Below are 22,838 nucleotides of genomic sequence, written 5' to 3'. Positions count from 1 at the left end.
CCAGCAACAGCTGGTTCCTGGAGGGGTCTGCAGAGCTGGTGACTCGTGTCTGGAAGAATGAAGCAATGTGCTGAAGTCCCGTGAAAGGATACAGCAACGCTATGTGCTGCAGGTCTCTGCCAGGAGTCTGACGGATCCAGTCCCAAGCGTAGCTGCTATCGGTGATGGGTACACCAGAGATGCGGCAGGTGAGCGTGAGTGACTCTGAGACCTTCCCTACCACGGGGCCAGAGGCCTCTATCTCCACCTAAGAAAGGGCACCTTCAACCCCAGGAGACAAGGATAAACAGGCAGGAACAGTTCAAGCAATATCTTCATCTACTCCACCACTTCCCTGGGCTTCTGCCTGTGATCTCTGGGATCCAGCAGCTCCAAACACACATGTTCACAACCTCTTGTTCCTGTTAGAATGTCAGATCTGGGAGACCTCCCCATTCTCCCAGTGGGCTCCCAAATGACCCTCTGTACTTTCTGTATTTCCTCTCCTAGCTACTTAGTGAGTGAATAGTGACAACTGGACTGAGCGGACCTGAGCCGTGCCCAAAACCTGAGCATGGCTATTACCACACCTCAACAGTCAGCCATGACAGGTACACACGATGGAAACAGCAAAACTTGTTTCCAAGGGTGAAGCAGTTTCAGAGTGTGACAGGAGTGAGGATTGGCATGAGACATGGGAAGAAGGCAAGCAGAAGGGGTAATGCTTTGCAGACAGACTCAGATAAAACAGATAAAACGTTTCCATCAGGACCAAGCACCAATGTAGTTACATCATATGATGTAACTACAGAACTCTCCGAGAGCAGCCCTGAACCACTGTGGGATTCGACTCCATTCCAGGGGTCAATACTGGCTCCAATCCTGTTGCACGTCTTCATTAACGATCTGGAGGACTGCACAGAGTGTGCCCTCAGCAATTGTGCAGATGACACCAACCTGGGAGGAGTGGCTGATACAGCAGGGTGTTGTGCTGCCATCCAGAGGGACCTTGGCAGGCTGGAGAGATGGGCTGACAGGAACCTGAGGCAGTTCAACAAGCAGGAAGGCAAATTGCTGCACCTGGAGAGGAACAACCCTGAGCACCAGGACAGGCTCTGGTCACCCAGCTGGAAAGCAGCTTTGCAGAAAAAGGCCTTGGGGTTGTGGCAGACACCAAGTTGGCCATGAGCCAGCAATGGGCCCTGGCAGCAAAGGTGGCCAAAGGTATCCTGGGCGGCATTAGACAAAGTGTTGCCAGCATGTCATGGGAAGCGATCCTTCCCCTCCCCCATGTGGTGTCAGCCCTGATGCAGGTTCTTATCTTTATTCAGCTCCAGGTGCTGGGTAACTGTTGTGTTGCTGCATTAGCCACCTAATCAAACTGTTGTTACTCCTTCACCTCTCACTCAGCCCAGCAGGATAGCCTGAACCTGGATGTGGAGGAAGGATGAGACACTTCTGGGAGAGATACCTGACTGATGACATAGAGTAGGAACAGGTTTTTCCAGACCCTGCTTAAATTTGGATACAATTGGGCATGTGGGGCAGTCCACGTAGTCTCCAGAATCAGAGCGCTCGCATCCCATCTGCAGTGCCTGATCCTGCTACGGCTACCGGGAAGTCCCTGAGAAGGAACTGAATATCATCTGTCTTGTGAGTGCAGTGTACGTGCCCTTAATCCCTCCTACACTCCAAACAGTTAAGAACGACAGCTAGCAGTTCCTTCAGAGCACGCAAAACATTGCAAGGAGTGCCCGGAGGGCTACGATTGGGAGGGGGAATTTGACTCTCCCTCTGCACAGTCAAATTCGGAAAGCCCACTCACAACTGGTCAGTCTGCTGGTGGCACAGCACATCCACACATTGGCACCCTCGTCTGTCAGACTGAAGCAGCTGCCTTAGCAGCATTGTCAGTCTGTAGAGCACGGGATGCTGGGAAGGGACAGGATGACACAGCCTCCCTATGCCATGGTATGCAACTGGCTGTTATAAACCAGAAACAGCACACTTTTGAAATGACTGGCCCAACGGTGACAAAAGACTGCTGGGCTGCTAGCTGGCTTCTCTGCTTAGGAGATCGCTCAGGGGCTGTGGGCCATGGGGCCACAGAGACGGCCCCATGATCTTTGGGGTTTGGCAGCTGCAAACACACATGCTCAGAAGGTCTTGCCCCATTATATTCACAGGCCTGGGAGAGAAGCTCCCAATCAAAACCAAACAACCCAGAACAAGAGAAAGCGTTCCGACACGTGTGAGCCAGACGAGACCAAGGGGGAAGTACTGGAAGCTCAGACCTTTTGTAAGATGCCTCTTCAATCCTCCCTCAATGTCTGTGAGGACTCTAAAAGTCAAAACATCTCATGCAGATTGGAAGGCCCATTTTTGGCCTTCCTGGTTGATTTTTCATGACAAATTCACTACCTCGAATTTTAATTCTCTCCCTCTGTCCTACAGAAATGTCTTCCTGGGCGGGCACCTTGAAAAAATCTTGCTTTTCTCTCTGGACTATGAGCTGGAGTTTGAAGGGTAAATCTGCATGGGAACCCAATACTTATGGGTGCTGAAAAGGCAGCCCGCAGCAGACTGAGCAGTGCTGGTCAGCCAGGTCTGAGGAGAAATAACTGGACTCCAGACAATCCAATGTGAATCAACAGAAGCCCTTTATTAAGCACAGATCATCATCTTTTATAGCCTGTGTTGTAGCCGTACATGCCACTTGCTTATTTCTGATTAGCTAGTTACACTGTCCACGCGCTGTCCATGCAGTTCATTCACAGATCAGATTGGTTACAAGAATTCGCATAGTAAATTGCTTAGTCATTAGCACAACATGTTTTCTACCTTCTCAGTTCCCATTTTTCCCATGTACTAATTCCATCTTCTACCACCTGTTTTGCCCTTAGTCTAATCTCTCATAGTAGGGAGGCTGGCTCACGTGACCATTTTCTCTCAGATGCATTCCTACAATACCCCCTTTTTCTTCTTGAGCCATCCAGACCTTGTGCATGGCATTTTTTATCATGTCAGTCACTTTGCGGAGAACACATGAGGCTACCATAATCAATAATAATATAACCAACAATAGCATGAGGCCTTGCTTTAGTAAATCTGATAACCATCCCGTTATACCCCATGAGCTTAACCAGTCATTGAAACTGTTTTTAACCACTTTTAATTTGGACATATTATCCTTCAGCTCCCGTAACTGCTTATGAATGGATGATAAGTGGTCAGAAAGGTTCATACAACACATACCTTCAAAATCTTCACATCCATGATCCTGAGCCAACAGCAAAAATCAATCATCACCCCTATGGTGTCTCCACAAAAGTTCACTAGGGACGTGTTAAATGTTGGGTAAACTGAATTGAATCCTGCTGTATTAAAAGAAGCCAAAATACCAAGGGTTCTCAATTTTGTGTTCAGCTGCAACTTCCAATCACAAGGATAAGCCCGACACTAATTCTCAGTGGCATCTTCAAATATCAGTACCCTTGCCCTTCTTTCTGCGCTGTAGATGACCGAACCTGTTGCTACAGTGACATACTACCTGTTCCCACTAGTCCTCCGGAACCGACCAAACCTCTGGCAGTAGCACTGTGTAACAGCACTGTATGCCACACCTTGACCAATCCTTGTGAATGGTAGACTTCCCTAATCTCCTGTCGCTCAGCCAGCTCGTGTTGAGATGAACCTGACTCTATGTACTCTATTGCAATAGCTAAATGAATTAAACCCATCACCTTACTTAGTTCTTTATTGATTAAAAACACACAGCACACTGGATTAAAAACACACAGCACACTGGATTTAAAATACACAGCACACCCTGTCACCTTACTTAACTCCTTATTAAAACACACAGCACACTGGAATTAAAATGCACAGCACACCGGATTAAAAACACACAGCACACCGGGCCGCAGCACGTGGTCTTTCAAACCACCACCGGCCTCAACAATCCTCACAAGGCACAAGGATCCATGGGTCACAGTTCCACACCTAGGGCACTGCACTTCTTCAGCCCTCATTGTCGTTGTTGGTATTGTGGGGTAACTCATTTGAATCCGTCTGCTCAAACCAGGGCTTTATCCGCTTGGCTGGTACCCATCTGGTTCCAGCATCCGTAACGACACAGGCATATCCTCGACCCCAGGTTAATAGTCTACACGGTCCTTCCCACTTCCCCGTCACACTGTTTTTAACTGCTACCATGCCATTTTCCTGCCTAAAATCTCCCAGGTCTCTCTGCAGGCCTGCGCCGTGCCGCACGATTGGAGGTACAAGGCAGTGTTGAGGAAGGCGTAGGAAGTTCAGGACGTAAACGTCCTTGTTCAGTCGATCTACAGGACTCAGCCCTTGCTCTCCCCCTTTTTGTTTTTGAAGCAAATTTTTTAAAGACTGGTTCATGCGTTCCACTATGGCTTGACCCGTCGGAGAATGTGGTGTGCCAGTCACATGTGTAATGCCCCACAGCTGTAGAAATACCTGTGTTGAACGGGCTACATACCCTGGGCCATTATCAGTCTTTATCACACACGGTACACGTAAGGCCGCAAACGCGGATCGCAAATGCTTTCGTACATGTTTACTAGATTCACCAGTCTGCGCAGTTGCCCAAATTGCAGTTGAATAACAGTCTACACTCAGGTGTATAAATTTCAGTTTTCCAAATTCTGACACATGGGTTATATCAGTCTGCCAGAACTCCAAAGGTCCATGCCCTCGGGGACAGATGCCGGGGTTGAAGTTAGGTATAAATGGTTGACAATCAGCACAAGTTCACACAATATCACGTGCTTGTTGTTGTGTTAAAGAAAATTCCTTCCTCAATGCCTTCGCATTTTGATGAAAAAAATCATGCGACATTTTAGCTTGCTGCATAATGTTCGGAGTTGTTATCAACAGTGTGATAATCCGCAACTGTGTTTCCCTCAGTTAAAGGACCAAGTAAACAGCTATGAGAGCGTACGTGGACAATAAAATAACGAAACTGTCTTTTTCATAAAAGCAACATTAATTTCAGTAAGAGACTAAATAACAATTGGTTCTCTACTTGTTTTATAAATGCTCCTTCAAGTCCTTGAACAATACCAGTAACATATTGAGATTCTGCCTACATTTAACAGTTCCTGTTGAAATAAGTCAAAGGCCTTTACTGTGTCCCTGAACCATCTACAAACACCGAACAGGTGCCATCAAGAGGCTTTGGTGCTAGCAGGATGCGTGGCTGTAAAGGAATTTGTGAAAGTGACTGTAATAGTCTGTGCTAGCGGAAAGAATAATTTATTTGCCCAATATTATGTACTAAGAAGGTTAAGACTTCGTGATAACCAAGGGTCAAGGTCATCCTTTTTGATGGGGACATGTATGTGGCTTGGATCCATTCCAGAAAGCTGGTGACAGCACAAACGACCCTGGAAAAACAATCGCGGTAACATTTCAATCATCATAGTTACTGGTTTTGAAAAGGTATGTGGCAAAAATACCCACTCTAATGAAGTCAGGCTCTTTGTGAGTGCATCACCGCACTGTCCTATCAGGGCATAAAGTTGAAATTCTTGTAGGAAGGTGTTCAATGCGTCTTGCAGCAGTAGTAGACTATATCTTATCTTGCAACATGCTGTAATGCCTTTGGAGCTGTTGGGGTTAATGAACATAGAACTTATGGGGGGGGGCGGAGGCAGACACAGTGCTTCAGGGCATCCCCTGTACCTTCAAAGTGCGCTCATGTCTCTCTCCCCCTCGCTCATGTCTCTCTCCCCCTCTCTGACCCGAGACAGCCCCCTTATATCCTGCACTGCATTGACTGGAGAAGTACAGGCTAGAGTCGCTGCATGCATGGCCAGCGCAGGCAGCGAGTCCCACCAGAACTCTCCTGCACTGGATCAAGTAGAAAAGTACAGGCTAGAGTCGCTGCACGCGTGGCCAGTGTATGCAGCAAGTCTCACCAAACTCATGATCCAGCTCTGCTGACAGCGGCTGTCTGATACGTGACTACATTGTTGTAATCCCTTCTTGTTATCTTCTTCTGTGAAGGTCAGGTTCTCATGGATACACACGTAGTTTTTAGAGAACATATTCTATAACTCGTATAAGGGTACGATGCAAAGCGGCATATACAGCTGATCGTATAATGCTTATTAAACATGGCAAACAGCATACTAAACATAACAGACAAATTCCTTCCACATAGGCAATGAGTATAACTTGCTTCAACCAACCCCACCCCCGAGTCCATCCAGCAAAAAGATTTTCAAAAGTGGTCTCCACCAGTTGCTGGTTCGGTCGGTGCAGTTCCTGCAACTGGGCATGGATGGATTTGGAGTGGTCACTTAGATTCATACAATACAGTCCTTCAAAATCTTGACAACCATGTCTGTGAGCTGAAAGCAAAACATCAGCAGCGTTCTGTTTTGCAACATCGCATATCGAATACTATCTACATCTAGCAATAACTCAGAAATAGCTGTACTAGTAGCATTGTTAAACTTATCCTTGGCAGCAAGAGAGTCCTTGTTATCACGAATCCTTGGCAGCAAAAGAGTCCTTGTTAGCAAGAGCGCATGCGGACTCCCTGTTCTTGCTGGTACTGTGCTTTGATCTTCTTCCACAACAGGCCAAGATTCTCAAGCAGCTAGATAAGGTGTCTGAGAGTCCATTACAGGCTTATATCATCCAAATGTTTTTCTTGCCAGCACCCGAGACTGAATAACAATTGGTGTGATATATGTGTTTTCCAGCACCCAGGTGCGAGTCCCTTGAGTGTATTTACAATCCTCCTCGCCGACCTTCCGTTGCTTTCCCATATTCCACCCCCTTGCTCAAGAGACCGCTTCTGCTGGGTTCATTTTAGTCTCGCAGGGTATAACACAGAGCAATCTACTAAGGCATGCAATAACATAGACACATATAGGAAAAAAACCAAAAAACATATCTCTATGGTACTGCTTTGAATCAGGTGTCCTATTTCTCTTTTTCTGATGCTTTCTCGTAATGCGTATGGCATACTTTTGTGCTAACGTGGCACATTTCCCATCTAATTGTTTCTGTTTGATTTCTTTTTTTTTTTATTATTTTTTTCTCTTTTTTTCTCTTTTTCTTTTCTCTTTTTTTTTTCTTTTCTCTTTTTTTTTTCTTTTTTTCCATCACTTACGACGGACATAAAAGTCTGCCTTTGCAACAAGAGCTCAGTTTCTCATTTTTCCTTAAGTTTCTCATTTTCATACAGAGCATCCTATAGATTTTGGCTCAACTCCTTTTCCCAATCAACCATGATCTTATAGACAAACAACAAACAACCAGCGATACACCCTGCACGGGCGAGCCGTTTCTGAGAGTGTAAATGTGTCGGCTCGTGAAAACTCCCCCAATATTTCAGGACTTCCATCGGTTCTACAGCCCATCCTGGTGTATCTGCCTGGGGCGCGCTCGCCTTACGTCTAAACATTGTGTATATACAAACTTCTTCACTTGACGGAGTGTCAGCCCTAGATGCATACGAGAACAGTACCACACCGGGCAGAATACCTGCTCAAGTGTAGTCACCTAACGACACTGCACACAACAAAAAGCAAACAGTAGTACACATGCTAATCAGCAGGTATAAGCTGGCGCCCACACACACTTACACAGCAGACATACAAAACCAGCACTTCCATCTCAGGGAGACGACTGGGGAGGGGAGGGGGCGAGGCGGGCCATGGCAGGAGCAAACAGCTCCGGCTCTGTCCTTCTCTGCTGACATTCTGCCTCCTCCATCGGCCTCAGGTGGAGCAGAGGGGATCAGCAGGGGATCGTCCCAGACCTTCAGACCTGGCCTGTTTGACCCCCTCCCATGGGTTGTAATGCTGCAAAAGCCCCAGCTGCCATGGCTCGCTCCGCGTTCATATCTTGTAAGGTCGATAACACCAACCACCATGTCGTCGCTAACAGTGATGCCTCTTGGTCTCCTTTACTTATCGCTTCCCACAGTTTTTTCCCAACAGCCTCCTGTATTTCTGGTTTAAAAGCTGTCTGGGGCTCTGGTGCGAATCCGTTCTCTCTGCACCATATTAATAACCTTCGGAGCATACGCTCATCGTATTTCACCCCTCTCTTAGAGAGGATATGCAGGAGAAGTCTTAATATAGCCCCTTCTTCTTTTGTTACTTGTTGCCCCATCTCCTGCCCCGGCTGCTCACCTCTCTGGGTGTCCGTGGCCACGTCGTCTGTTTCCTCTATTCCAGATTGCCACCCAATTCGCCCGGTCTCAGTCCAGCTGAGCCGTCCTCCAGCCGGTGGATCTCCTTCTGGGTCTTCCGCCCCTCGCATTCCGATGCTCAAGCCAAGTGCTGATCGGTATCACGTTGGGGTCACCATCTGAGGAGAAATAACTGGACTCCAGACAATCCAATGTGAATAAACAGAAGCCCTTTATTAAGCACAGATCATCATCTTTTATAGCCTGTGTTGTAGCCGTACATGCCACTTGCTTATTTCTGATTAGCTAGTTACACTGTCCACGCGCTGTCCATGCAGTTCATTCACAGATCAGATTGGTTACAAGAATTCGCATAGTAAATTGCTTAGTCATTAGCACAACATGTTTTCTACCTTCTCAGTTCCCATTTTTCCCATGTACTAATTCCATCTTCTACCACCTGTTTTGCCCTTAGTCTAATCTCTCATAGTAGGGAGGCTGGCTCACGTGACCATATTCTCTCAGACACATTCCTACACAGGTCCATGTGAGGGACTCAGGTGTGCTGTTCTTTGGGTTAAACAGAGAAGACAGAGATGAGACGAGAAGACGACGAGGAGGAGAGATAGTAGAGAAGAGGCAAAGCGAGGCGAAGCGTGGCGAGGATGCTGGAGGGAAGGGAGGCCATCCACAGGGACTTGGACAAACTTGAGAAGTGGGGCCGTGTGAACCTTATGAAGTTCAACAAGGCCAAGTGCAAGTCCTCCACGTGGGTTGGGGCAAGCCCAAGAAAAGTACTGGCTGGGAAGAGAATGCATGGAGAGCAGCCCTGAGGAGACGCACTTGGGGGTGTTGGTCAATAAGAAGCTCAACACAACCCAACCATGAGTACGTGGCTTTCTAGCCAAATGCATCCTGGGCTGCATCCCCACAGCATGGCCAGGAGGGCAAGGGAGGGGATTCTACCCCTCTACTCTGCTCGCATGAGACCCACCTGGAGTACTGCATCCAGCTCAGGACCTGGACCTCCTGGAGCGAGTCCAGCAGAGGGCCATGAAGATAATCAGAGGGCTGGAGCACCTGTCTCCTATGAAGACAGGCTAAGAGACATGGGGTTGTTCTGCCTGGAGAAGAGGAGCCTCTTGGGAGACCTTGTAACTGCCTTCCAGTGCCTAAAAGAGGCCTACAGGAAAGATGGGGAGGGACTCTTCATCAGGGAGTGAAGCGACAGCATGAGGGTAATGGTTTCAAACTGAAAGAGGGGAGATTTAGATTAGCTATTAGGAAGAAATTCTTGACTGTGGGGGTGGTGAGACACTGGAACAGGCTGCCCAGAGAAGCTGTGGATGCTCCATCCCTGGAGGTGTTCAACGACAGGTCAGACGGGGCTTCGAGCAACCTGATCTGGTGGGAGGTGTCCCTGCCCAGGGCAGTGGGGCTGGAATTAGATGATCTTGAAGGTCCCTTCCAACTCTAACCATTCTACTGTTCTGTCATTCTACCTCCCACAATAACCTTCTCCATATTTTTAGCAGGCACTGAAGGGAGACTGAGAGGCCTGTAATTACCAGGCTTTACCTTCTTTCCCTTCTGGAAAACGGGGATAACATTTGCCAGCTTCCAGTTGTCTGGGGCCTCTCCAGACTCCCAAGGCCATTGAAAAAAAACAGAGAGAGGTCCTGTCATAACATTGGCCAGCTCTTTCATACCCTGGCATGAATACCAGAGGGACCCATAGATCTGGGTGCCGAAACAATGCAGAAGAAATACTACAAACTGACCCCAAGCCCCATTTCCAATTGGCCCCTGTGCCTCCTGGGGAGAAGAAGGGAATGCAAGAGTGAAGCTGAGCCTGGGAAGAAGGATGGCAGAGAGGGAGGACTTTTTTTTTAGGGTTGCGGTAATTTTCTATACTCTCCATTGCACTGTATTTTAATTGGCAATCAAATTCCTGCAGTGTGCAGGACAGGCCACAAACACCTGCCATGCGCAGTGATAAGCCCTCACTGCTGGAAACAGCCACAGGTGACCTCACACACATCACAGCACTCCCTTGCCCTATTGCTCTTGCACCTGGGCTGGGCTCCAGCAGGTTTCTGTTAAAGCTCAGCTGGATTTCCTGTCTCTGTGTTAATGGCACAGAAGTAGCGGGCAGAGTCCTGGGGCTGCAGGGCACTCAGGGACAGAGAGGACTCGGACTGGGAATTGTCACGGGACACCGTGGCTCGACCTTCCACCGCTGGCCCGTACTTCTTCGTAGTACCCGAGGGTGCACTGATGTAGGACACCCACTCGAGACCACCACCGGGGGCCTCACGGTACCAATAAACGTAGTAATCCTTGAAGGTGAAGCCGGATCCGCGGCAGGTGAGGTGCACGGAGTCCCCGGGAGCTCGCAGCCCTCCGCCGGCCTCCACCAGCCTCAGCTGCGCCCACACCCCTGCGGACGGAGAGCGCAGGCAGCCGGGCAGCGCGCCACCACGGCCCCACAACGCTCCCCCGCCGCCCCCCGCCCCAGCACAGCCACAGCCGCCACCCGCCTCTCCCGGCAAAGCCCCGCGCCCGGGGCAATGCCCCGCCTGCCCCCCTCCCCCGGCCCGGCCTCGACTTCGGCCTCTTCCTCGCCCAGCCAAGGCGAGCGCCAGCCGACACCGCGCCGGGCGCGCGAGCAGCCGCAGCCCCGGGGCCCCGGTACGAGCAGCGCCGCCCGCTGGCAGCCCCGGGCCCGGGCCCGGCTCTCACCTGCCGGCCCCAAGGCCAATGCCATGGACAGGAGCCACGGCCCCAGACCGGCCGCCATCGTGCCCTGCCGCGCTGGGGCCGGACGGGGACCGGAGGGAGCCGCACAGGAGCCGAGAAGGAGCCGCGCTCGGGCCCGCTCCTGCCGGCCCCGCCGGCTCGGCCCCTCGCCGGGGCAGCGCCCATGCCTCTGCCCGCCCCCAGCACGCCCGCCCCGGCCCTGCTCGGCCCGGCCCCCCGCTGCCTCGGCCCTTTCCGTCAGGAGAAGGGCGGGCGCGGGCAGGGCCGAGGGGCAGGGCCGTCGGCAGAGGAGGAGTGAGGCGCCCCGGCACACCGAGGCTCCTGAACCGGGGCTGCCAGCGCGGCGCACGTGCTCAGAGAAGGACCCCAATGGTTCTGGTGGACAACGTGACCATGAGCCAGAAATGGGCCCTTGTTTCAAAGAGGGAAAATGGTGTCCAGGGCTGCAGCAGGAGGAGAGTTTGCAGCAGCTCAGGGAGGTGATCCTTCCCCTGTACTCAGCACTGCTGGGGTCACTCCTGGAGTACTAGCTTCTCTTCCTGGAAGCGGAGTACAATAAAGAGCTGGATATACTGGGGAGAGGCCTGTGAAGGGTGGCGAAGATGATTATGGTCTGGAGCACCTCTTAGATGAGGAAAGGCTGAGAGAGCTGAGACCGTTGAACCTGGAGAAGAGAAGGCTTGGAGTGGGGGGAGATTCATCCCATCAATGTATAGAAACATAGAACTTGAGAATCATAGCATCACTTGGGTTGGAAGGGAAGTTTAAAGGTCACCATGTCCAAACTCCCCTCCAATGTGCAGGGGCATCTTCATCTAGATCAGGTTGCTCAGAGCCCTGTTCAGTCCCTGGAAATATTTCCAGGGATGGGACATCTACAGCCTCTCAGGGAAACCCATTCCTGTGTGTCCTTATCCTCATCCTAAAACATTTCTTCCTTCTATCTATTCATTTAGTTTAAAGCCATTACCCCTAGTCCTATTACTACAGGCCCTACTAAAACATCTCTCCCCACCTTCCTATAAGCTCCCTTTATATATGGAAAGGCTGCAATAAGGTGTCCCCAGAGTTTTCTCTTCTCCAGGCTAAACAACCCAACTCTCTCAGCCTGTCCTCATAGAGAGGTGTTCCACCCCTTTGATCATTTTTGTGGCCCTCCTCTGGAGCTGCTCCAGCCACGTCCATGTCTTTCCTGTGCTGAGGACTCCAGAGCTGGATGCAGAACTCCAGGTGGGATCTCAGCAGAGCAGAGAAGAGGGGCACAATCACTTCCCTTGACCTGCTGCCCACGCTTCTTTTGATGCCACCCAGGATACAGTTGGCTTTCTGGGCTGCGAGCACACCAGTACCCACAAGTCCTTCTCTGCAGCACTGCTCTCAATCCCTTCATCCCCCAGCCTCGATGGATACCAGGGGTTGCCCCAATCCGGTGCAGGGCCTTACACTTGGCCTTGTTGAACCTCATGAGGTACACATGGGACCACTTCTTGAGCTTGTCCAGGTCCCTCTGGATGGCATCCTGTCCCTCACGCATGTCAACCACACCACTGAGCTTGGTGTCATCTGCAGATATGCTGAGGCTGCACTCAATCCCACTGTCTATGTCATTGATGAAGACATTAAGTGGTACTGGACCCCATACGGACCCCTGAGGTATACCACTTGTCATTGGACTCCATCTGGACTTTGTTCTGCTGGATAACTTGACCATGAACCAGAAATGGGCCCTGTGGCAAAGAGGGATAATGGTGTCCTGGGCTGCACCAGGAGGAGAGTTTGCGTCAGCTCAGGGAGGTGGTCCTTCCCCTCTACTCAGCACTGCTGGTGTCACACCTGCAGTATGGGCTCCACTGCTTGGCTCCCCAGGACAAGAGAGAGTTGGGCATACAGGAGAGAGGCCAGTTTAAAGCCAAGAAGGTGATAATGGGACTCGAGCACCCCTTCCATGAAAATGTCTGAGAGATCGGGGATGCCTTACCCTGGAGAAGAGAAGGTTCAGGGGGATCTCACTGATGTATAGAAACAGAGGAAGGGAGGGGGCAGGGAGGGCAGGGCCAAGCGCTTTTCTCTGGTCCTCAGTGACAGGTCACAAGGCAATGTGCAACCTTATGTGACACTTTTTCACTGTCAGGGTGACTGTGCACTGGCACAGGTTGCCCAGAAAGGCTGTTGGTTCTGCCTGCTTGGAGATATTCAAAAGCTGTCCAGAGATGGTCCCGGGCAACCGGCTCTAGGAGGCCCTGCTTGAGCAGAGGGTCTGGATGACCTCCTGAGGTGCCCCCCAACTTCAGGATTTCTGTGAGTCTGTGAAAGGCTCACGGGCACATTCACGACTTTGTGATATGTGCCAGGGCAGAGGGGAAAAATGAAACTTGGACTTTACTACTCCCCTGATGACTTCCAGGAACAGCTTTTTACAGGACTGTTGAGGAAAACGCACTTTCCTCTTTTGGCTACAAGATTCAAAGCTGGAACTCAGGAGAGTTATACAGGACTCACTCAGGAGTGATACAAAAATGTCATATGGGTGGGTAAAAGAGGAGCACGCGGAAGACTCGGGAGAGGTATTCGGCATGGTTATGTTTGCTGTATTTGTGGTCTTCAGTCTTCTGATAGATCTTATGGTTCTTCTGCAGAGTTGCAGACACAGGTACATGCACATGTGAACAGGTTGTACAACCCCCTGCACAAACCCAGAGCCTGGCTTTGGAAGGATGAGGAATAACATGCATCCCCATTTGAGCACTTGACTGGCTGCTTCCTGGAGCCCGAGAAGCGTACTGCTGGCCACAGCTCGTTGCTGGAGGCAGGGCTCCTGGACTGAGCAGAGGGCAGGGAATTCAATGGGGAAATGACTGTTAGAGCCTCTCCATTTCTCCATCAAAACCACCTAACAGTCACTGCTGGAGGGCTGCAGGGCATACATGGCAGCATGCTGGCAGCGCATGAGGTCATGAGGAGAGACTCGAGGTCTTCCCCCCAACCAGGACGCAAGAGTATTCCCAAAGCATTTCCAGACCCACAAACTGTCTCTTAAAAGCTCGGGCTGGCCGTCAGGCCTGATGCTGTCCTTTCATACTCCCCAGGAAGGGCATTAGAAAGTGCAGCAGAAGAGGAGCCAGTTTTGCTCCTAAGATGGCAGAAAAGTTGAGGCTGTAATGGACCTCTGAAAAGGTCTGGTTTAACTCTCCTGCTTGAAGCAGGGTCAGCAAGAGTAGGTGTACTTGATTTGTTTGTGATGGAGTTAATTTTCTTCAGAGAGGCCTGTATGGGCAGCTGCAATATTTTATGGCAAATACCGTGTTGAGAACACACCAAAGTTTTAGCTGTTGCTGAACGGTCTTTACACAGTGTCACTGCCTTCTTTGTTTCTCGTGTTGCCCATCAGCTGTAGAGCTGACCACTCAGGAGAAGAGCCTGAGGAGTAAAAAGTGGCAGAGAGGAGGTGGTACGAACTGGCCGCAACCCCCATTCCCCATCCCCTATATGCCTCTTGGAGGGAAGAGGTAGAGAAGTTGGGAGTGAAGTTGAACCCAGGAAGAAGCGTGGGATGGCAGAAAGGTGTTTTTAGATTTGTTCTTATTTCTCACTGTCCTACTCTGATTGGATTGATAATAGATAAAATTTATTTCCTCAAGTCGAGTCTCTTTGGCCTCTGAAGGTAATTGCTGGGTCATCTCCTTGTCCGTTTCTTGACCCATGTGCCTTTCATTGTGTTTTTTCACCCTCTTCAGTAGAGGAGGGGGACTGACATAAGGACATAAGGACATAACTAGGAAAGTCCCTAGTTTGATACAGTCCTCGGACTACTACCCGTTACTGATTTTCCATGTAGGTGGAGATGAAGCTGCGACTCGTAGACGAAGAGCAATCAAGGGGGACTTCAGGGCCTTGGGAAGGTTGGTAAGGGAGTCTGGGGCACAGGTGCTTTTCTCCTCACTCCTTCCAGTTGCAGGCAGTGACACTGGAAGGAACAGGCGCATCCAGTCCATTAACACATGGCTCCGTGGCTGGTGTTGCCGCCACAATTTTGGTTTTTTTGATAATGGGATGGCCTACATGGCACTGGGCTTATTGGCATCAGATGGGAAACACCTTTCTCAATCTTTCTGCCCAAGAGATTGTGGGGCTGATCAACAGGGCTTTAAACTAGATGTGAAGGGGGAGGGGGATGATAATATTAGGTTTGTCTGTGACAAGCTGTGGGATAATACATCAGGGTTAGAGGGACGGGGCGCATAGTAAGGACCTTTGACCTGTTTTCCTGAGGCATGCTGGGGACGCTACATCACAGCCAAAGTCTTACAGAGATGAGCCAGGGGCTCCTGAGGTAGTCCGAGTCAACAGGGAAACACACGTGAAACACCCCAAGGGGTGCTCCTCTAAGAAGGCGTCAGAGCCAACAGCCCGGCTGAAGTGCCTCTACACGAATGCTGGCAGCATGGGCAAGAAACAGGAGGAGCTGGAAGCTACCGTGCTGCTGGAAAGCTATGACAGAATCACCATTACTGAAACCTGGTGGGACGAATCCTGTGACTATCGATGGCTACAGGCTGTTCAGAAGGGGCAGGCAAGGAAGGAGGGGCAGAGGTGTTGCCCTCTACGTTAATGAAGGGATAGAGTGTGAAGAGATGTCCCTAGAGAATAGCCAAGGGGAAGTTGAAAGCTTATGGGTAGGAATTAGAGACCGAGGCAACAAGGGGAACCTTTTGGTTGGTGTCTACTACAGGCGTCCTGATCAAGGGGAACCTACTGATGAAGCCTTCTTCTTCCAGCTACAGGAGGCATTGTGTTCGAAGGCTCTCATCCTGCTGGGGGATTTCAACAACCCCAACATCTGCTGGAAAAGTAACACAGTGAGCTGTAGATGATCCAGGAGGCCCCTGGAGTGCCTTGACAATAACTTCCTAAGACAGGAAACAGACAGCCCTACCCGAGGGGATGCCATACTGGACCTCATAGTCACCAATGCCAGTGAGCTCATTGGGGATGTCAAGATTGGAGGCAGCCTGGGCGGCAGTGACCGCACACTGGTGGGAGTTCACGGTCCTGAGGGGTACGTGCCAGACGAGGAGCGTAGTCAGGACCCTGAATTTTAGGAAAGCAAACCTCCAGCTCTTCAAGGAGTTAGTCAAGAGGACCCCCTGGGAAACGGTCCTCAGGGACAAGGGGGCAGAACAGAGCTGGCGGATCTTCAAGGATGCTTTCCATAGAGCACAAGAGCTCTCGATCCCCAGGTATAGGAAATCAAGCAAGAAAGGGAAGAGACCAGCATGGCTGAGCTGGGACCTGCTGGTCAAACTAAAGGCAAGAAGGAACTGCACAGGCAGTTCTAGCAGGATCAGATATGCTGCGAAGAGTATAGGGATGCTGCCTGGTTATAGAATCATAGAATTTGTTGGGTTGGAAGGGACCTTTAAAGGTCACCTAGTCCAACCCCCCTGCAGTAAGCAGGGACATCTTCAACTAGATCAGGTTGCTCAGAGCCTCATCAAGCCTGGCCTTGAATGTCTCCAGGGATGGGGCCTCCACCACCTCTCTGGGCAACCTGGGCCAGTGTCTCACCACCCTCATTGTAAAGAACTTCATCCTAATGAAGGAAGACCCAGGGAACTACAGACTGGTCGGTCTCACCTCTGTGCCTGGCAAGATCATGGAGCAGATCCTTCTGGAAGCTCTGCTAAGGCACATGGATAACAAGGAGGTGATTGGTGACAGCCAACATGGTTTCACCAAAGGCAAATCGTGCCTGACAAATTTGGTGGCCTTCTATGATGTTGCTACAGCATTGGTAGATATGGGGAGAGCAATTGACGTCATCTACCTGGACTTATGCAAAGCGTTCGACGCTGTCCCACACGACATCCTGGTCTCTAAATTGGCAAAGCATGGATTTGATGGATGGACCACTCGGTGGATAAGGAACTGGCTTAATGGCGGCACTGAAAGTGTTGCAGTCAATGGCTCAATGTCCACATGGAATCCAGTGATGAGTGGCGTTCCTCAGGGGTCAGTACTGGGACTGGTGCTGTTCAACATCTTTCTTGGCAACACGGACAGTGAGATCGAGGGCAACCTCGGCAAGTTTGTCAACGACACCAAGCTGTGTGACACGGTCAACACACTGGAGGGAAGGGATGCCATCCAGAGGGACCTGGACAGGCTTGAGAGGTGGGCCTGTCCGAACCTCATGAACCAGGCCAAGTGCAAGGTCCTGCACCTGGGTCATGGCAACCCTAGGCACAAATACAGGTTGGGCGGAGAATGGCTTGAAAGCAGCCCTGATGAGAAGGACTTGGGGTGCTGGTGGATGAGAAGCTCAACGTGAGCAGGCAATGTGCACTTGCACCTGAGAAAGCCAGCTACATCCTGGGCTGCATCAAAAGGAGCATGGCCAGCGGGCCGAGGGAGGTGATTCTGCCCCTCTACTCTGCTCTCGTGAGACAACACCTGGAGTACTGCATCCAGCTCTGGAGTCCTCACCACAGAAGGACATGGATCTGTTCGAATGGGTCCAGTGGAGGGCCACGAAGATCATCAGAGGGCTGGAGCACCTATGCTATGAGGACAGGCTGAGAGAGTTGGGGCTGTTCAGACTGGAGAAGAGAAGGCTCCAAGGAGACCTTATAGTGTCCTTCTAGTACCTAAAGGGGGCCTACAGGAAGGATGGGGAGGGACTCTATATCAGGGAGTGTAATGATAGGACACAGGGTAACGGCCTCAGATTGAAAGAGGGCAGACTTAGCTTGGATATCAGGAAAAAAATTCTTTTCTGTAAGGGTAGTGAGGCACTGGAACAGGTTGCCCACGGAAGTTTTCAATGCCCCATCCCGGGAAGTGTTCAAGGCCAGGCTGGATGAGGCTTTGAGCAGGCTGGTCTAGTGGGAGGTGACCCTGCCCATGGCTGGGGGCTTGGAACTAGATGATCTTTAAAGTCCCTTCCAACGCAAACCATTCTGTGATTCTGTGATGTGTAATCTAAACCTGCCCTGCTCTAGTTTAAAGCCATTGCCCCTTGTCCTATCACTACAAGCCCTGTAAACAGCCCCTCGCCACCTTTCTTATAGGCCCCCTTCAGGTACTGGAAGGATACTATAAGGTCTCCCTGGAGCCTTCTCTTCTCCAGGCTGAGCAACCCCAACTCTCTCAGCCTATCTTCATAGGAGAGGGGCTCCACCCTTTGATCATCTTCATGGCCCTCCTCTGGACCTGCTCCAACAGGTCCATGTCTGTGTGAGGGACCCGGGTATGCTGTTCTTTGGGTAAAACAGAGAAGACAGAGATGAAGAGACAAGGAGAGGAGAGGGAGAGGGAGAGTGAGAGGAGAGGGAGAGGGATCCATCCAGAATGACTTGGACAGGCTTGAAAAGTGGGGCCGTGTGAACCTTATGAAGTTCAACAAGGCCTAGTGCAAGTCCTCCACGTGGGTTGGGGCAATCCCAAGAAAAGTACTGGCTGGGCAGAGAACGGATGGAGAGCAGCCCTGAGGAGAGGCACTTGGGGGTGTTGGTCGTTAAGAAGCTCAACACAACCCAGCAATGAGCACGTGGCTTTCTAGCCAACTGCATCCTGGGCTGCATCCCCACAGCGTGGCCAGGAGGGCAAGGGAGGGGATTCTACCCCTCTACTCTGCTCTCATGAGACCCACCTGGACTACTGCATCCAGCTCAGGACTTGATGGAGGAAGTCCAGTGGAGGGCCATGAAGATAATCAGAGGGCTGGAGCACCTCTCTTATGAAGACAGGTTGAAAGACATGGGTTTGTTCAGCCTGGAGAAGAGAAGCCTCTTGGGAGACCTTACAACAGACTTCCAGTAGCTAAAGGGGGCCTACAGGAGAGATGGGGATGGACTCTTCATCAGGGAGTGAAGCGACAGCATGAGGGTAATGGTTTCAAACTGAAAGAGGGGAGATTTAGATTATATATTAGGAAGAAATTCTTGACTGTGGGGGTGGTGAGACACTGGAATAGGCTGCCCATAGAAGCTGTGGATGCTCCATCCCTGGAGGTGTTCAACGACAGCTCAGATGGGGCTTCGAGCAACCTGGTCTGGTGGGAGGTGTCCCTGCCCAGGGCAGGGGCCTCGAACTACATGGTCTTGAAGGTCCCTTCCAACTCTAACCATTCTACTGTTCTGTGATTCTACCTCCCACAATAACCTTCTCCATATTTTTAGCAGGCACTGAAGGGAGACTGAGAGGCCTGTAATTACCAGGTTTTACCTTCTTTCTCTTCAGGAAAACAGGGATAACTTTGTCAGCTTCCAGTTGTCTGGGGCCCCTCCAGACTCCCAAGGCCATTGAAAAAAAACAGAGAGAGGTCCTGTCATAACATTGGCCAGCTCTTTCATACACTGTCATGAATGTCAGAGGGACCCATAGATTTAGGTGCCGAAACAATGCAGAAAAAATACTACAAACTGACCCCAAGCCCCATTTCCAATTGGCCCCTGTGCCTCCTGGGAAGAGGAAGGGAAAGAGTGAAGCTAAGCCTGAGAAAAAGGAGGACAGAGAGCTAGGACGGTATCTTTAGTGTTGTTTGTTTTTTTTTTTTATACTCTCCATTGCACTGTATTTTAATTGGCAATCAAAGAAATTCCTGCAGTGTGCAGGACAGGCCACAAACACCTGCCGTGCACAGTGATAACTCTTCACTGCTGGAAACAGCCCTGAGCACCACCACACACATCGCAACACTGCTCTGGCCCATTGCTCTTGCACCTGGGCTGAGCCCCAGTAGGTTTCTGTTAAAGCTCAGCTGAATTTCCTGTCTCTGGGTGAACAGCACAGAAGTAGCGGGCAGAGTCCCAGGGCTGCAGGGCACTCAGGGACAGAGATGCCTCAGAATGGGAATTGTCCCGGGACACCGTGGCTTGTCCCTCCACCGCTGGCCCGTACTTTGTAGTACCCGAGGATGCACTGATGTAGGACACCCACTCGAGACCACCACCACCGGGGAGCTGACGGTACCACCGAATTCCAGGAAGATTAAAGCCGAAGCCGGATCCGCGGCAGGTGAGGTGCACGGAGTCCCCAGGAGCTCGCAGCCCTCCGCCGGCCTCCACCAGGCTCAGCTGCGCCCACACCCCTGCGGACGGAGAGCGCAGGCAGCCGGGCAGCGCGCCACCACGGCCCCACGACGTTCCCCCGCCGCCCCGGCGCCCCCCGCCCCGGCACAGCCACAGCCGCCACCCGCCTCTCCCGGCAAAGCCCCGCGCCCGGGGCAATGCCCCGCCTGCCCCCCTCGGGGCTCAGCCGCGCCCGCTCCCACACTGCGGCCCAACCCGCCGCCCCAAAGCCTCCCCCGCCCCCGGCCCCGGCCTCTCCCTCGCCCGCCCACCCCACCCGCTCTCCGCTTCCCCGCCCAAGGCGAGCGGCAGCCGACAGCGCGCCCGGCGCGGGAACAGCTGCAGCCCCGGGGCGCCGGCACGGGCAGCGCGCCCGCGAGCAGCCGAAGCCCCGGGCCCGGCCTCACCGCCCTCCCCGCCCGGTTCTCACCTGCCGGCCCCGAGGCCAAGGCCAAGGCCAGGAACCACGGCCCCAGCCTGGCCGCCATCGTGCCCCGCCGCGCCGGGGCTGGACGGCGCCCGGCGGGAGCTGCACAGGAGTCGAGCGGAGCCGCGCTCGGGCCCGCTCCTGCCCGCCCCGCCGGCTTGGCCCTTCGCCGGGGCAGCGCCCATGCCTCTGCCCGCCCCCAGCACCCCCGCCCCGCCCCAGCCCCCCACTGCCGCGGCCCCTTTGGGGCAGGAGAAGGGCGGCCGCGGGCAGGGCCGTGCGCAGAGGAGGAGCGCGGCGCCCCGGCACACCGAGGCTCCTGGCCCGGGGCTGCCAGCGCGGCTCCGCCGCTCTCCCGCCTCGTCGCCCTGCCGAGCCCTGTGCAAGGGCGTTGGTGCTTCGGCCGCCCGCAGCCGGGGCCGGCCCCAGCCCCAGCCCCAGCGGCAGGGACGGGCCGTCGGCCCGCAGCGTCCCCTCGCAGGACCCTCCCCGTGCCCCGCACCCCCAGCCCGCCCTGGCCTCACTCCCAGCCCCTGCCCGCGGGGACCAGACACACAGTGCGGAAGCGAGCTCCCTCATTTCCATCGCGTTGCCCTGCAGACCTCATTTCCACATGGCAGAGCTTTCCCTTCCCCACCACCACTACAGCCCTGCAGGTCCCAGGTAGTACCTCCCGTGTCTTGCAACTTACTCTTGCCCCTGTTTCAGGCTGGTCTGTATGCCTGTTCTGTGGGTGACCAGTGACATTGGGCTATATCCCCTGCGCCTTCCATTTTGAGGAAACAGGAGATATGGGCAGTGTGAGATGCTGCTAGGGAGGCGCAGGGACCTGCTCAGTCCCTCTGGAACCCATTCTCCTTGTCATCCTTTCTGGGGTGGGAAATAATACCCAGTGACACATGGTGAGAACTGCTTCGTCTTAGCTAGTCCTGCTTTTCCCCACATTTGTCCTGCCTGTACCCTTTTCACCCCTGCCTGCCGCACCATCACCCAACTCTATGCTCCAGTCACAGCTCTTTACTCCCTTGGCACTGTGCCTACACCGAACCCAATAGTTGAGCTGTTGTAAAGAGAAAGTAGTTCAAATTGCTAGGGCACCGTTGGGTGTCTTTTCCTGTTTTTCCTGCCAGGAGACAAGAAGGTGTCCTTCAGATGCAGTGTGGTGATGCCCAGTGTCCTGCAGTTATGGTTGTCCTGGTGGGAAAAACCTCTTCTGGGAGACGGGACCTATGTGGCTGCAGGGGGCTCCCTGGCCTGTTCTGTGGGGAGAACAGGCCATGTTGAGTCCCGCCTGGCCTCCAGGCTGCCTAAACCAAATTGTCTTTGTGCTACCAAACAGTGAGCACAACCCCAGGGGAACTCTGCTCTCATCATCATCTTCATCTCCATCTTCATCATCATCTTCATGTTCATCGTCTTCACCTTCATCTTCTTCTTCATCATCTTATTCATCTTCATCTTTACCAATCAACATTATCTGATGATCTCAGGGTAGTGCTAGGGGTACTTTTTATTAATCTCTAGAGCCTCTTGCCTCATGGGCTGCAATGCCATTGGTCACTTAGGTATTTCTTAGTTTTACTACGCTTTCTTTAACTTTTTTCTTTATTAGTATTTTCCAAAGAATTTGACTTTACACTGACTGGGGTGTGGCAGGATCTCATCATTTAACCATATGCAGCACAGAGAAGGATACCCTTTCCCATGCTGAATCTGCTTTCCTGCTCCTTGGCTGTTCTGCAAAGAGGAGCAAGATGAGGGTCTGTGGTCTAATGGGTAGCTGTGTAGAGGGCTAGGGCTGGCCAGGAGCAACGCAGAGATATGGATCCCTTGGCTCTGTCTACAGGTCAGTCAATACCTTGGCCAGGATGCTATCACCCCAGCAGCACTGGGTTCTGCAGTGTCAGCTCCAGGAGGAACCAAGACCAAGTAAGGATTGGTGCTGCACATGGAGGTTATGTCCAAGGGTGTTAATCATTTAGTTGAGCAGTGTTGGTTTCTGTGTGAGGAAGTGAGGAAAGCTAAGAGTGTCTCAAGTCATCTGCAGACAGTCCCATGGTCCTGCATTTCTAAGTCCCTGGCGTGAATATCTCTGCACAGATGGTGTCTTTGAGAAAAGAAGGAAGGACCTGGGATCGGAGATGTTGGAAAGGTTGATACAAGAAGGAGAGTATCATTTCAGGGATGAAAGCACTGCCAAGGTTGGAAGATGCAGAGCCTCACCTCTCCTGTGCAGTTCTTGGCAATGCAGATTTTGCACAAGCGGAAATGGGGCTTGGCTTAATGTGGTGTTTCAGAGCACAGTAATAAGTTGCAGTGTCCTCAAAAGAGACGGTTGCTATTTCTAAGGGGGCTGTTCTATTTTCATAGACCACCACAGAGAATTGGTGTCTGCGGAACTTGTCATTCCCTGAAATTCTAA

The 22,838-nt window shown here is 52.0% G+C and overlaps 1 protein-coding gene and 2 gene segments (V, D, J or C); all 3 read right to left on the bottom strand.

Annotated features, from left to right (window-relative positions):
- LOC141732867 (M1-specific T cell receptor alpha chain-like) overlaps positions 1-22,838 on the bottom strand; it is a 341,791-nt gene that overhangs the window by 270,101 nt on the left and 48,852 nt on the right. The window lies entirely within an intron of this gene.
- Positions 10,235-11,047, bottom strand: LOC141732871 (Ig heavy chain V region C3-like). The segment is given in 2 exon segments: positions 10,235-10,601; positions 10,904-11,047. Coding segments are annotated over 2 exon segments (399 nt in total).
- LOC141732872 (Ig heavy chain V region C3-like) lies at positions 19,430-20,510 on the bottom strand. The segment is given in 2 exon segments: positions 19,430-20,009; positions 20,420-20,510. Coding segments are annotated over 2 exon segments (399 nt in total).

Source organism: Larus michahellis, chromosome 18, assembly GCF_964199755.1.
Source record: "Larus michahellis chromosome 18, bLarMic1.1, whole genome shotgun sequence".
Lineage (NCBI taxonomy): Eukaryota > Metazoa > Chordata > Aves > Charadriiformes > Laridae > Larus > Larus michahellis.
The sequence above is the reverse complement of the archived record's forward strand: the minus strand, read 5'-3'. Positions and strand labels throughout refer to the sequence as shown.